Source organism: Nelumbo nucifera, chromosome 4 (assembly GCF_055504915.1).
Source record: "Nelumbo nucifera cultivar China Antique chromosome 4, China Antique-T2T, whole genome shotgun sequence".
In the NCBI taxonomy this organism is placed as follows: domain Eukaryota; kingdom Viridiplantae; phylum Streptophyta; class Magnoliopsida; order Proteales; family Nelumbonaceae; genus Nelumbo; species Nelumbo nucifera.
In genome coordinates, this window is record NC_142652.1 from 10,011,180 (window position 1) to 10,026,469 (window position 15,290).

The following is a 15,290-nucleotide window of genomic DNA, read 5'->3' on the forward strand; positions in this document are numbered from 1 at the left end:
ATCATCTCTTCTTTATCTTATGTTTCAACAAATGAACCAGATGAACGTTTATAAGCCATAAACCATACAAATCATCATTTGTATTTCAGAAAATCTGCCGAAAATCATAGACTTAACAAATATAGTATCTCCCCCGCTAGAAGCTATTTCTACACAGCTGGGGTTCTTCAGAATTCCTTGGTTGGTGGCAACTAGTTTCCTTGTTCAGCGCCTCAGCGGTGATCATAGATAGATAGAGAGAAGGGAAATTCTGAACACTTTTGACATTTTAAATCGGAATTTCGTATCCGTATTTTAACCCAGAATTGAAAAACTTACAATCCGTTAAAAAGGCAGAATTTAAAATCAATATCTCGAAACTTATCTCTGTCTTTTTATGTTTTTTGATGGGTAACTGAGACTTGTGGTTGTGGAGTTAGCCTCCTCAATTCCTTTCTCAAGGAGAAGACAAAACTAAGCCAAACACCAAATTTAAGAAGCTTTTTATGTTGAATAAAAAACTCCAAAGCCCATAAATAATATAAATCATATTTGTTCTAAAATCAAAAGAAAATAAATATATGTATGGTTTCTATGCATCCTATATTTGGATTAATTGCAGGTAGGACAAGTTACAGGAAAAGGCACAACAGCATTGGACAAATCTGGCATGGTAAAAGATAAAAGCTCGGAGTTGGAAAGGTGAGAAGGAAACTCGCCAAATGTGTTTGTTTTTCATCTATTTTTATTTATTTTTTCTTTTGAAAGAAAATAAAAATACTTTTATTTAATTGGAGATTTCACTGTTTTGGTCGATTGTGGGTTTAATACAACCTAGTAATCCTTAACGTGTCAAAATATTACTAAATTGGAAGAGAAAATCCTTTCGAGGCCAAACGCACTGATCTGGTCTGCAAAACATCCATGTACTATAACTTACTCCACCAAGCTCATGTACAGTTTTCTCTTTAACTAGTAATGAATAATGGAAGTTGCTTTTTTGCCAAAAAAAAAGGAAATTTTTCTAATCAGAACCCTGTATTTTGGCTTGAGTGATAGTTTGGTCCCCCAACATTAAAATACAATAATTCAGTAATAGAACTTTCAAAACAATTCAGTCGTTAACTAGTTTATTAATAAGCTGTTAAGTGACATTTAAAAAGTTAAAAATGCTAAATAATTATATTTATCAACCATTCAAATATTAACGATAAAATAAATAATCCTAAATTCTAAATTTTTCTAAATATTCATCAACTTTTTTAAATAGAAAATGTTAAAATTTGAGACTGTTCAGTTTTTTATCAAATAGTTGATGATTGATAAAAAGAATTAAATGACATTTAAAGACATTTTTTACTTTTCAAATGTCATTGACGAAACAATTAAAGACAGCTACTGGATTCTCACATTCTGAACTTTCAAATATTAGATTCTCACATTTTGAAATTTCTAATACTAGATTATCCATTTTAAAGTTTTTTTGGGACCGAACTGTCACTCGAGCCGAAATGAATAATGTTCCCAAAAAGGAAAATTAAAGGAAAGCGTTCGTCAGGAAACCGGTTGCCAGAAAATCCACTCCCCTGTCAAATCTCAATAAATTACCGGAAAGATTCCGAGTTGAGTGTTCGTCAAGCCAAGCGGAGAAGGCTTATTCGTTATTACTGTTCCCGAGTTAAGTACGGAATCTTTTCGGGGGCATCACATGGATGCCAAACTTGTGGGAGGTACACGACGACAGCTCAAGAAATCTACAAAAGTTAAATATAAGATCGATTGCTCGATTGAGGTTGGATATTATTTCTGTCCTTTTCAATCATATCTTATGAATGTCCTCATTCGCTTTACCAAAAATAAAATAAAATAAATGTCCATTCTTACAAAATGACGAAAACATCCTTATATCGTACCAACTCTACTGCTGTGCTGCCTTAATGTGCCCCAGTCGAACCCATATTTACAATACAGTGGGAGCCACCATAGCATCTAAATCATGCCCAAATGCAAAAGATCCGACGATTCAAATAACCCAATTCAGGAGATGGATGGAAATGAGTGGTCAGTCACTAGTCAGGAGAAAAAGAGTGAGGGGCGTTTTAGTCAAATGAAAAAGGGGAAGGGAGATCACAATCGCATCCCAAAGTCAGGGTTCAAAAACCAAAAAATCACGCCGCCTCCGCAGTTCACAGACTGTGGGCGAGAGAGATGCAAGAAAGTCAAAACTTCACAACTAGCTTGGGGGGTCCCTTATCTCCAACATTTATTACTATACCTCTTCAGAAGAGCTGTTGAGTGTTGACCCTCTTCAGAAATCTTTAGATTAGAATCTTTAATCCCTGGGATTTCTACAGTAGGCCTACGCTCCATCGTAGGCAATGTAGTGGACTCTGTGTACCTGCCAAGATTCGATCTCTGAAACCTAAGGGTTCTGCAATGCAGATTCTGTAGAACGCTACACAGAAGTCATTGTCTACAGTACTGTGCCATTAATTCCCGATAAAAAGATTCAAATCCAATGGTCTTACTAGAGAATCTATACCTCTGGTTGTAGATAGATTCTAGGACTACTGAATAACCTCCCCAGTCCCTCCCATGCCCCATCTTTTCGTACTGAATTAGAGAATTGACGCAAACATTTGTAGTTTATGGGCTGTATGCAATTAAACTGACATTAGACTCCGAAGTCCGAACCAAACCAACCCCCACCCTGAATTTCAACTTCTTCTTCTTCCCCTTCCGAAGCCAAAAGGATCATTGAGACTCCGCAGCGGCTTGGTTTCAACTCTCCACAGCTCTCTTCTCACCCTCAAAAGGCCACAAGTTCAAATAAAGAATTCAAATCTCGGACGCAGAAAAGAAAACGTCGACGGAATCTTAATCTCTCCAACCATCAAAAGGCAGAGAATACTTTTTAAATATTCAGTAAGCTCCTAAATAATGGTTGCTTCGTCTTCTGTCATTAAAAATGATATAGAAATTAGAATCAGCGGGGACTTTTCATGAAGAATTTGTGCAATATATATTGAATGACTGAGAGCTGTTGATTCCATCTCCTCTTCTGCACAAGGAGGAAGAAACCGTACATTCATTGCTAGAGTAGAAGTAGAGAGAGAGAGAGAGGAGATAGCTTAAACACAAATTCAAGAGCTTACTATCTTTTGTTCGTCTCCCAATAACTCAATTCTTATATTATATTTCTCTTTGTAAGCCAATTCCATTCATTCGATCCGTCCAAACATGGGCGAATCGAGTCTGCAAATGGACTCTGAGCGTCTGAAATTTGCTCTTCCAGTCGATTCCGAGCTCAAGGCAACTGAATTGAGAATATTCTCTGTGGCGAAACCCCACATGCGAACCTTCCATCTCTCTTGGATAGGTTTCTTTGCTTGCTTTGTGTCCACTTTCGCAGCCCCTCCGCTCCTCCCTGTCATACGAGACAACCTCAACCTCACCGCAACTGACATTGGCAATGCAGGGATTGCATCGGTCTCTGGTGCGGTCTTTGCCCGACTGGCCATGGGGACTGCATGTGATCTCTTTGGTCCACGTCTGGCCTCTGCTTCACTCATCTTCCTTACTGCCCCTGCGGTTTACTTAAGTTCCATTGCTTCCTCTGCGACCTCATTCCTTCTGGTTCGTTTCTTCACAGGCTTCTCCCTCGCCACTTTTGTCTCAACCCAGTTTTGGATGAGTTCCATGTTCTCCGCTCGGGTTGTTGGTTCCGCCAACGGTGTTGCCGCCGGCTGGGGAAACCTTGGTGGTGGGGCCACCCAGCTGATTATGCCCCTTGTATACGACCTCATCCGAGATATCGGTGCCACCCAGTTCACCGCCTGGCGCATTGCATTCTTCATTCCTGCCCTGTTTCAAACTCTATCAGCTTTCGCCATCTTGATATTTGGCCAAGATCTGCCGGCTGGAAACTTCAGGCGGCTACAGAAATCCGGGGAGAAGCCAAAAGATAAGCTCTCAAAGGTTTTCTATCATGGTCTCACTAATTACAGAGGTTGGATCCTGGCCTTGACTTATGGCTATTGTTTTGGGGTGGAGCTGACAGTGGACAACATAATTGCGGAATACTTCTACGACAGGTTCAATCTGAAACTGCATACTGCCGGAATTATTGCAGCAACCTTTGGGTTAGCAAATCTGTTCTCTCGACCGGCAGGAGGAGTTCTCTCCGACATACTGGCAAGGAGATTTGGGATGAGGGGAAGGCTTTGGGGCTTGTGGGTGGTGCAGACATTGGGCGGAGTATTATGTGTCATATTGGGGCGAGTGGGGTCTCTGGGTGCATCCATCACTGTGATGATTGCGTTCTCATTTTTCGTTCAAGCCGCGTGTGGACTGACATTTGGAATAGTTCCATTCGTCTCCAGAAGGTAAGTGATCTGATGCTGCTTATATTCCTATTTCTGGTTCTTCATGTTACAGAAACTTCAGAACCTGGTTTTGGTAAATATATAGATATTCAGAACACCCATCTCTTCTGGTTCAGAAAATACCTTACTAAGTTATAGTGCTTGGATTAGCCTCTCTACACAAACAAGTACTGACAAGGAATTGTCATATCTAACACAAAGATTCCTAGAGTTCATCAAGAGATTATATGGTAAAACACATGCTGATAAACCATATCTAAGATACCAAAGAACAATGTCAACTGAATGAATAATAGAAATTGTTATTAGATACCAACAGATTATCGTCAATAAAAGGAGGTAGTAAGAAGAAATTATAAGAATAAATTTGATACTAGTAGAGGAAGTATATACTGTAGTAAGAGACTCCAAAATGCCACCATACTTCCTCTAATCAGATATATCCATTCAATTCTGTGAGTCATCAGTTTGATCCAGTTGATTGGCACTTCATGGCCTCGTGAAATTGTCCAGTGGCGGGGTAACCCCAAGCATCTGATAGCCAGAAGGTGAGAAAAAATCACTAGAATCATCACATCGGTGTCACATGGGGCTAAAGCAAGTTCAAATTTAGCCTCTGAACTACTGAAATGCCCAAGAAGGTGGAAAACCTCTCCCTGTACCCCTGGCTCTTTGGAAAATCTCAAAAGGTAGAAACATCTATGCAACTTATTTCTTGTGTTCTGACATATTCCTAGCCCCCTGATCCAGTTGATTGGCACTTCATGGCCTCGTGAAATTGTCCAGTGGCGGGGTAACCCCAAGCATCTGATAGCCAGAAGGTGAGAAAAAGTCACTAGAATCATCACATCGGTGTCACATGGGGCTAAAGCAAGTTCAAATTTAGCCTCTGAACTACTGAAATGCCCAAGAAGGTGGAAAACCTCTCCCTGTACCCCTGGCTCTTTGGAAAATCTCAAAAGGTAGAAACATCTATGCAACTTATTTCTTGTGTTCTGACATATTCCTAGCCCCCCCCCCCGCCCCCCCCCGCCCGAGTTGTGAAATGCGTTTTTTTCTCTTTTTGGTTGGGGGAAGGGAGATGCTACTTAAGGGCTTTCCCTCTCTCTCTCCATTTAATTACACCACTTCTTTTGAAGCTGTATCCCTTTATCCCTATTTAAAGTCCATAGGGAGTTCTTTTTTCCCCCCTTCCATTTAAGTTTTCCTCTTTCATTTGGAATAGTAGAATTGTTTCATCTTCCTCTATTATTTCTCTATGTCTAAATTATAGTTCTTTCTTCCTTGGTGTTTTACTTTCACCTTCCAGGTCATTGGGATTAATATCAGGAATGACAGGAGGTGGTGGAAATGTTGGTGCAGTTTTGACCCAATTAATTTTCTTCAGAGGATCCAGATATTCAAAGGAAACAGGATTATTTCTCATGGGTATTATGATTATATGCTGCACTATCCCTATATGTTTGATCTACTTCCCACAGTGGGGAGGGATGTTTTTTGGTCCAACAACCAAAGAGAAGATCACAGAAGAAGATTATTACTTATCTGAATGGAGTTCCACAGAGAAAGAACAAGGTTACCATTTAGCAAGCTTGAAATTTGCAGATAACAGTAGAAGTGAAAGAGGTGGAAAAGTAGACTCCGTACCCACACCCTCTGATGGAACTCCACCAATACATGTTTGAATATACCAGAGTATGTGAAGCCATGCCAAAATCCTCCATAAGGCTTTGCAAGGAAATTGTTTCCAGAAGGTGTATGCAAGTCAAATTTTCACTGTTTGCACTTTAGATTTCAGAATAGGACATAGATTGCAAGTATTGTAAGTCGCGCAGAAATCTCGTTGTGGTGAACTAGTATTATGAAAATGTAGCTCAGTCTATTGTTTATATGAGCTTTTATTAGTTTTTTATTTTGCAATCCTCATTGTTTTTTGAGTTTCTCAGTTTGTAAAACGAAAATACAATTATATGGCTTTCCAGAAGAATGTCAAAAAGTAGCAAGAGTTGTAGCAAATTGATGAAGAAAGCAAGTAAGTGCAAAGGGGTTTGGCTTTTTTTTGTTGTTGTTGTTGTTGTTGTAGTTTTCTATGTACCTGTCTTTATTTTCTACATCTATCCATTTATTTATTTATTTTATTCTTCTCTCACCACACATTTGGTATCACAACAAGCGATGTTTTCGAATAAAAAAAAAGATATTTGTGGGTATTTCATAGGAAACTTCAGAAAATGCATTTTTTTTAATATGAAAAACACTACAGATGACGAAATCTTGCAAATTTTCTGGTCAGTATTATATTCTATTTTGTTTTGCAATTAAGCATAGATGGATACCAACTAAACAACTTTGACTCCATTAACCACCACTTATCTAATGATTTTTCAGATTACACCCCTTATCACATGTCTTGGATTAACCTAATCCATCAATACAAATAGTTCATGCTGAAAATTCAGTTATTTGTGTCTTGGTCTCTTGGAGGATTGGCAGTACAAACTGTTCGATTTTACCCATCAGTGTCATCATGGGGGTCTCTAAACCCATTATATGAAATATCAGAGAGATCCAAAGAAGTAAATTAGGACATGTTTGTTTTCTCTTAATTCTTATCTCTTAAGAGGAATCTTACAGCTTTAATAGGAAATTGAGTGTTCGTTTCCTCTTATCTCTTATCTCTTAAAAAAGAATCTTACAACTTTTTGTTTTCCAATGACACCCCCAAAACACAAACAAAAATTCTCATATATGGGGTTAAAATAGATATTTGACAATTTTCAGAATTTAGAATTCAGAATAACATTCTCTGCATTCAGAGTTCAGAGGAAAGAAAAGTTCACCAATACCAATATACCTCTTAATGTAATTGTTGCACTTTTAGACATCAGATGTTAGAGCAAACTAACAGGCCCTTAGTGTTAAAGAATCGTTGTCATCTCCTCTCTGATCCAACCAATAACCTTTTGAGAATCTCCCTTCACCTCAATTTATGAAAACTTATCAAGTATATCACCTTGAACTTTAATAATTGAGCCAATCTCCACACTGATAAAGACACTATAGCCAGTATGATCACAGAACTTCAGATCTTATTTGCTAGAGTTAGTTTTACTGTTTTAATTTATCTAGTTTAGTTACTGTAATTCCTTTGATAAGTATCTTCTCTAAGTACTGTATAGAGATAGTACATTTATTTGCTTTGATATGCAAAGGCTGTATTTAGGGAACCCCATCACAATTAGTTAATTACGATAGCTGAAAACCTATGAGTTATACAAGTTAGAAGGTGCTGATATTGCCTGCACACTGTGATATTATGATCTGGTTATAAGCCTCATTAGATATTTTAAAAAGAGTGAAAGCTTCCTGCTTTAACGTGATTCCTAATTTTGGTCCCAAAGGTCTGTTCATTTGATCCAAAGGACTTGCACACTTAACCACTACTAGGTTTCCTCAGTTTTCATCTCCTCAAAATATCTGTTCGGGAGTGCCAGGTAAATTCAAAAGGTTGCAGATGACTACATAGGCTTGTATATAATAGCACAGATACTAAAAGCAATCAAGAGCTCTTTTATATGGGGAGCATCAAATTTTGTTTATGAGCATCTTAATAGAAACATTGAAATTGTAATCCTTGGATTCCTTTAAGTTCTTGTCACAGAAAATGATGGGAGACATTCGTGTATCATGTTATTATACATCTGTACCATAATTCGTTCTTTCATATTCTTTTATTTGTATATTTTGCTTATGCCTGAGAAGAGTATTCATATAGTTGTACATATCTTTTGCCCATAAAATAAAGAGATGGTTTGGTTGTCACTACTTCTGAGTTCTGACACTATCTATGCATCAAATTGACAACGTGTACTCATTGGAACCAGGTATACCGTTTTGCCTTCATTGTCAATGGTTTCAAACTTCCCAAGTATACTAATTGAAACCCAGGTCTACCGTTTTGCCTACATTGCCAATGGTTTGCAAACTTCAAAAGTCCATATACAGTTTAAAAAAGCTTCAAAGGCGTGGTTGGAACATTTCAATTGAAAGCCATTACTGGTGCTGGACATGTTCAGAACTTCTCTATTTGTAGTTTAATACATCACCACAAACATTTGGAAATTATCCTTTCCCTGTCCTCCCAAAGACCCCATTATAACGGCATAACTTAGCCCTTTACATAGCTAAGACTTCTAAGTTGCAGATGTATTTGCAGAAGAATTAACTCACACTTGATAATTCCCTAGTTGACAAATTGATGTTATCACCTCATCAGTTTTAACAGAAAGTATAAAACAATAAATAACTGGTATATATTAATTTATCACCTATTATGTACTATATCTATCTATCTATAAAAGTACGAACATATGTGGTTGGGTTTTGGAATTTCCACTAGACTAAAATACCCCATCTCTAAGGTTTGAATCAGTGAAGAGCAATTGTAAATATGTAATTTTGTTTTCTCCTTTAGTGCTTAACAGGAAATGACTCATCTTTCTCATTTAGTGCTTATTATAAAAAATACACGAAACTCCATTCCTTTTGTTCATAAGTGTAAAACAAGTCAAAGGCAAAAATGTTATTTAACATTACCATTTAATGCTTGTTAAGGAAAATACACACATATCCTTCTTTTTGTTCAATAATTGGAAAGCAAACCATGGTAATTGCTGAAATCTCCCTTGAAGTTATTGACCATTGCCCAAACCTCCCCTAAAGTTTGGTAATTATAATCACATCCCCTAAACTTCTTAACACATTTTCAAGTAGACCCCCTTTATAAAGTCTTTTAAAAAGAGGCATGAAAATGTCCAAAATACCCATGTAATTATTATTGAGGTTGGTTTATACACAAAAAACAATATAAACGTTATTAATAACAAAAAAAGAGAGTTTAAAATTGCAATTTTACCTTTAAGCAATTGATATGGAGAGCAACTTTGAAAAATACATCAATCCCGAAAAAAGAGATTAGAAGGGATTGGGGTAGTGACTGATATGAAGAAAAAATCTGGAAAATAAATATTTTGGTCAAAAATAACTATATGGGTAATTTGGACATTTTTATGCTTTTTGTTAGAATATTCTAACTGATGGTCTACTTGTAATTATGTCAAAAAGTTCATGGGAGGTGATTGCATTTACCAAACTTTAGGGGGCTTCATCAATGATCACAAATTTTACAGGAGGTTTTAGCAATTTACCCTTTCATTTATTTAAATTAAAAAAAAAAAACGAAAGTGCATCTTATGTTCTCAATAGCCAATGTTGGGCCACATTAACCACCATTAAAAGATTTCCAACTTGCAAATGGATGATCAATTTATTCTTTAAACTATTTTCTTGTTTTTTTTTAATATTTTTAACCTATTTTCATTAGTTAAGTTCTTGACCATTAAGGTATCAAATGGTTTTCTCTTCTTTATTCCCACCATATAGTGGGTTGATTTTTCACTTCCTTTACCTTAAAGTCCACATCATTAGATGGCAAGATATCTGTAAGAATAAGTGATATTTTTTATAACAGATCATTGTAAGGTTTTCAGCAGTTGAACTTGGATTTATCATATAGAAGTTAATTCTTGCAAAGGTAACAAGAATTCAAATAAAATCCTGACGAAGATAAACGATAGAAACTATTAATTTTATTAATGAACCATAATAAACAAGAATAATAAGAATTTTATTAACGATAAATAAGAATAATAAGAATTTTATTTGGACATATCTTTAAATTAATGAACCATAATAAATGTGATAAATAAGAATAATTTTTATAGATGTAAAAATATAAAAATTTGCAAAAAAATAAAAATATATTATATACTATCATCATCATAGTATTTGTCACATGCAAAATACGTACATAAAAACTAGTATATATATAACAGAAACCTAGGTCTACTTTTCTGCTAAGATTGTCAATGAAGCACTGATATTCCAAAAGTCCAAGGAGCCTAGTAGAATAGTAAACGTGCTTACTTAAGTTTGAAAAGTTTAAAATCTTGATATGAGTCTTGTGCTCTCTTTCTCTCTCTCTCTCTCTATCTATCTATATATATATATTTATATTTATATTTATATTTATATTTATATAACAGAAACCTAGGCCTACTTTTCTGCTAAGATTGTCAATGAAGCATTGATATTCCAAAAGTTCAAGAAGCCTACTAGAATAGTAAACGTGCTTACTTAAGTTTGAAAAGTTTAAAATTTTGATATGAGTCTTGTGCTTTCTGCAACCCAATCTCCACTTCAAAGACCAAGACTATTACAGGGGAACATTGATTTGGTGGTTCAACTATGAATTTATCCATTTGGTTTGCAGTCGGAATTGGAATTGAAATCCTTCGGAATCGGAATGGCCTATTCCCATAGTCTGTTTGGTTCAAATAGGAATGGGAGTGAGAATTGGAATCAGTATGAATGAAATTTCATTCCCAATGGAGGGGTAGGGAATGACCATTCTCTCAAATAGGGGAATGCCATTCCAGCAAGAATGAGAATGGGGTTCCAATTCTGCCCAACCAAACAGCTAGAATCTGAATAGTCCATTCCAATTCTAGACCCCTATTCCTGCAAACCAAACGGGGGCCTAAGTCTTCCAAAGACATGTATTAGTGAGCTTATTAACGTTATCAAGTGCATCATCCTACAACTATAAGTAGGGCTGCAAGTCGGGCCGGGTTAAGTCGGGTTGAGGCCAACCCTATGTTCTAAACCCCCAACCCTAACCCAACCCAACCTACTCAACCCTAACTAATTCCTTCAATCCTAACCCAACCCGATGTCAACTTTGGGTTAGGTTGGGCCCAACCCAACCTTCCCATCCCTTAAAATCTAGTAGAAAAATAAGTATTTATTTATCATGAGTTATGACCTATGACAGAATTTTTCTCAAAAATATAAATTCATGAAATTAACAATAATGAAACATAAAATTATGGAAATAAAATCACTAATAACAATTCATAGGATGAAGCAAATAATTTGAATCTATTTGATAGGTCACACATAAAAATTACAAGATAAAAGAAAAAGACAAGTAGTCAAGTACATGTGAATAACTTAAATAAAGAAAGGCATGATAGTATGTAGGGGGGGCTAACTATCATACATCAAAACAAATCAGTGTATATTATATTATATATATATATATGACATGTAGTAGAGTTATAGACTAGTAGTCTAGTACTATAGGGGGTCGGGTTTAAGAATTTCAACCCTAACCCTTACCTGATCATCAACCCAGCCCAACCCAATCCAACTTTTTCGGGTTGGGTTCGGGCCAACCCAGCCCAAGTTGCAGCCCTAACTATAAGTGAAGCCGTTTGTTAATAATAGACAATAGTAGCTTGCTGATGTAAGAGTATAATGCTTTTTTCTATCTCATACATACTTGAGACAACATGTGTTTAACATTACCCATTATGAATTCAACTTGCTCGAAAATGATGAATGACCTTCCGCCACTGTAATTTTGCAATTGCATGCAAACCTTAAATTGTAGATAGTCAAGTAGGCTGATATATGCGGTAGGAAATGCAGGAGAGTAATAATTTTACCTTGTCATAATGGACAGGATTTTTCAATTTGTAGTTTGGACAGGTTAATATGTTGTTATGGGCAACGACTTTCTTCAAGATTCATTCATACCAAAATCCTTGGTGGTATTTGTTTATTGTTAGGAGGCTTTTTAGCAGATAGACATCGAAAATAGAAACAATTGGATTATTAATAGAGATCGTCTGCATTCATAGTATCTGGGCCACTGTTTTCAAAACCGGATTGGATCGGATGATCGGACCGGAAAAACTGGAAACTGGTCATTTGATCGGTTTCGTTTTCCTTTAAAACCGTTTTTTCCTTCAAAACCGTTGTTTTTGGTCAATAAACCGCTGAATCGGCCGATTAACTGTTTGAATGGTTTTGACCGTTTTTTACTTTTTTTATTTTTTTTCAAAAGACCGGCCATTCAGATCAAATGGTCGGACCGTTTGAACCGGTAACCAGACCCCTGACTGGTTCGATCACCAATTCGTTTTTTAAAATCATGATCTGGGCTACATATGCAAAGATTGATAGAATTAAACTAAGCAAGATTTATTGAGTGCTATCATATACAGGCACATACATCGGACAAAAAAAAATCATACAAATTTCGGTACGTAAAAAATTAAAGCAAAGTGATAGAAATCTATTAGTAAGGATAAACGACTTAAACATAACCTGGATTTTCATAAATTAACTTAAACATATCTTGAGTTTTTATTATGGACTTCACATATGACTCTTTTACCTTTCATTTACTTTCAATTTTTCAAAAAGAAATAACACCTCCACTCTTTATCAATTCCATGCTAACCTTAGGGTAATATTGCAAAACTTCCCCAAGCTCTTCGAATTTAAATTCCTCCCACATGGTATTTATTCTATATTCTTTTCTCCAACAAACTTCCCCATTTATATTATTTTCTCGATGTCAAACATGCCTGTCAATATTTTAGCCTCAGCTAGGCTGAAAAGTCAAAAAGCTTTGTTCTGGTCTCTATTGGATTGTATTCAAAATGCTTTAAAAAGTGATCTTACTAAGGCTATTAATCATTATAATCTTCAGTAAGGTAAGGGGGTGTTATTTTTTTTTTTGGATTTTGAGAGGGGGAAAGTTGTTCAATGGGATTTTGATTCTCATTGACCAATAAACCTATATTCTTTTTTCATATTTATGTGGGGACCAAGGAAGGTTTATTTTCCTTGGTATCACTTGCCTGAGTGGATAAATAACTTTCCCACCCGGGAAGAAAGTTGACAACACTTGAATGGGACAAAAATGCCCCTTTTAATAATGGATTTTTATGGTTAAAATGGTTATTGCCTTATTTACATGGGAAATAAGAGAACATGGGTAAATGCACTTACCCGGGTTAATCTTTCCTATGAAACACTTACCCAGGTAAGTAACTTAACGAAAAGTGAATGGGGCCTAAATTTTATCATAAGTTTTTGCTTTAGGTTTTTCTCTTTTTCTTTCTTTTTGATCTCATTATTTTTTTTCTTTTCTTCATTTTGTAACTTTGGCTCCTATTGGTTGAATGAATTATTTTTTAGTGACTTTCTTCTTGAGAGACCCTTTTTTTGTGCAGTGCCTGTCATCTTCAAAGTTATGCACATTGTATCTCCTTTCTTTCTAGGTAGGGACAATGAAAGGAGATCCCCTTCTCTCCATGCTGAGTGGATGACCAAAGCTCTCATCTGTTAAAGGGAAAAATAGGATTTATAAAAAATTAAATGAGTTCACATGTGATGAGAGGGTATGTTTAAGTCCAATGAGTTAATTCACAAGGCATATTTAAATCTAATCGAAAAAATGTAGGGTATGTTTAAGTCAATTTATAAAAACCTGTTTTAAGTCTTTTACCCTATAGAGGTTTTTGTAGACGTGGAGGAGGTTTAAATAGTTTACCCATTAGTCTAAGTTAATTATTTTAATTTCTATTAAATATTATTTTCTTAATAATTTCTATTAATTTTTAATGGTAACAATTTTTGTTAATAATTAATAATGATTATTAAATATCATTAGCAGTAGTTATCAAAATTATGACTGGCAATTGGGTGGGGCACCCCCATCTCATCCTTGCCCCATAGCTAAAATACCCTATTCCTACACCATTCTTGGTGGTAGGGAGGGTTTGGGGCAAAGCACCCATTCTATATCGGGGACAAGGAAACGATCTAGGGAAAATAATTGATAAATTTTCCCTGCCCTTAGGCAACCACCTAAAAAAACATATAATCTGGGTGTATTTTAGAAATAGGATTATGTGAATTTGGGAGCATTTTAGGATTTGGATATGGAAAATTGGGAGTATTTTAGAAATAGAATTATGGGATCCTAGGGTTTTAAGAATTTGGGAGAGACTCAAATGTGTTTTAGAAATCTAATATTAAATGTAGGGGTATTTTACTAATTTACCATTGAGTTTAGGGTATGGAAGACAATTTTCCCTATCCCTATCTGGTATTCGACTTCTCTGACTTTATGGGGTCAATAATGGAGATTGCCTTGGTGAGGACAAGGATTAATAGTGGTACTCAATTGGGGACGAGGACAAAGATGGGGAGTGAATTCCTCACCTCACCCGACCTCTATATATATAATATTATTATTTATATTAATGTATCAAAAATATATTTAAAATGTTACTTATTTTTAAGTAAATATATTTTCTAAAATAATTTAATTTAAAAATCTATAAGATTTGGATCCCTAACAAGGAACTAGTCTCCATTGATGATCAAGGATTGAGGGTCATTTTTATCCATGATAGAGATTGGGGTGGTCAGGGATAAAGGCATATAGTTCCTACCTTGTTGCTGTTCATAATTTGGGGTAGGTTCAAGGAATTTTATACACAGCCCCCATCCCTTCCCCGTCTCCAAATTGGAGAAAAAAATAATAGTTTCCCCATCCTTGCCCCATCCCCATTTAAGATTGAGGAAAACCCATCCTATTCGGAGTGGGGCCCTAGTTTTATGGGGAAATAATTAATAAATATGGGGTCTTTTTCTTTTAATTCTTGAACAATGAATATGGGGATTTCTTCTTTAGTAAATACCTTACTTTTACTTAAGTGTAACTAAAGTTATCTAAATATACTTAATTAATATTTAAATCAACTAAGTTGAGGCAATCAAAATTACAACTAACTTAATTAAATTACTATTATTGAGAATAAATTACATTAAATTTAAATTCATATATATGTAATCAAATATAATTAAGTTTTTCATGATGTAATCAAGTTAATACTACCAAAATTTAGGTTAGTAACTTAAAAATCATTATTATTTAAATCAAATTTAATCAAATTAATAGTATCTAAATTGATATTTTACCTTATATTCCATTTTAATTATACT

General features: G+C 35.4%; 1 protein-coding gene across 1 annotated transcript; it reads left to right on the forward strand.

Moving 5' to 3' along the window:
- Positions 1 to 2,658: 2,658 nt before the first annotated feature.
- Positions 2,659 to 6,423, forward strand: NRT2.5 (nitrate transporter2.5). The gene is made up of 2 exons (XM_010250269.3): positions 2,659 to 4,364; positions 5,674 to 6,423. Exons 1-2 carry the CDS (start codon positions 3,220 to 3,222, stop codon positions 6,047 to 6,049), a joined length of 1,521 nt encoding a protein of 506 aa, XP_010248571.1. The 5' UTR covers positions 2,659 to 3,219; the 3' UTR covers positions 6,050 to 6,423.
- Positions 6,424 to 15,290: the final 8,867 nt, after the last annotated feature.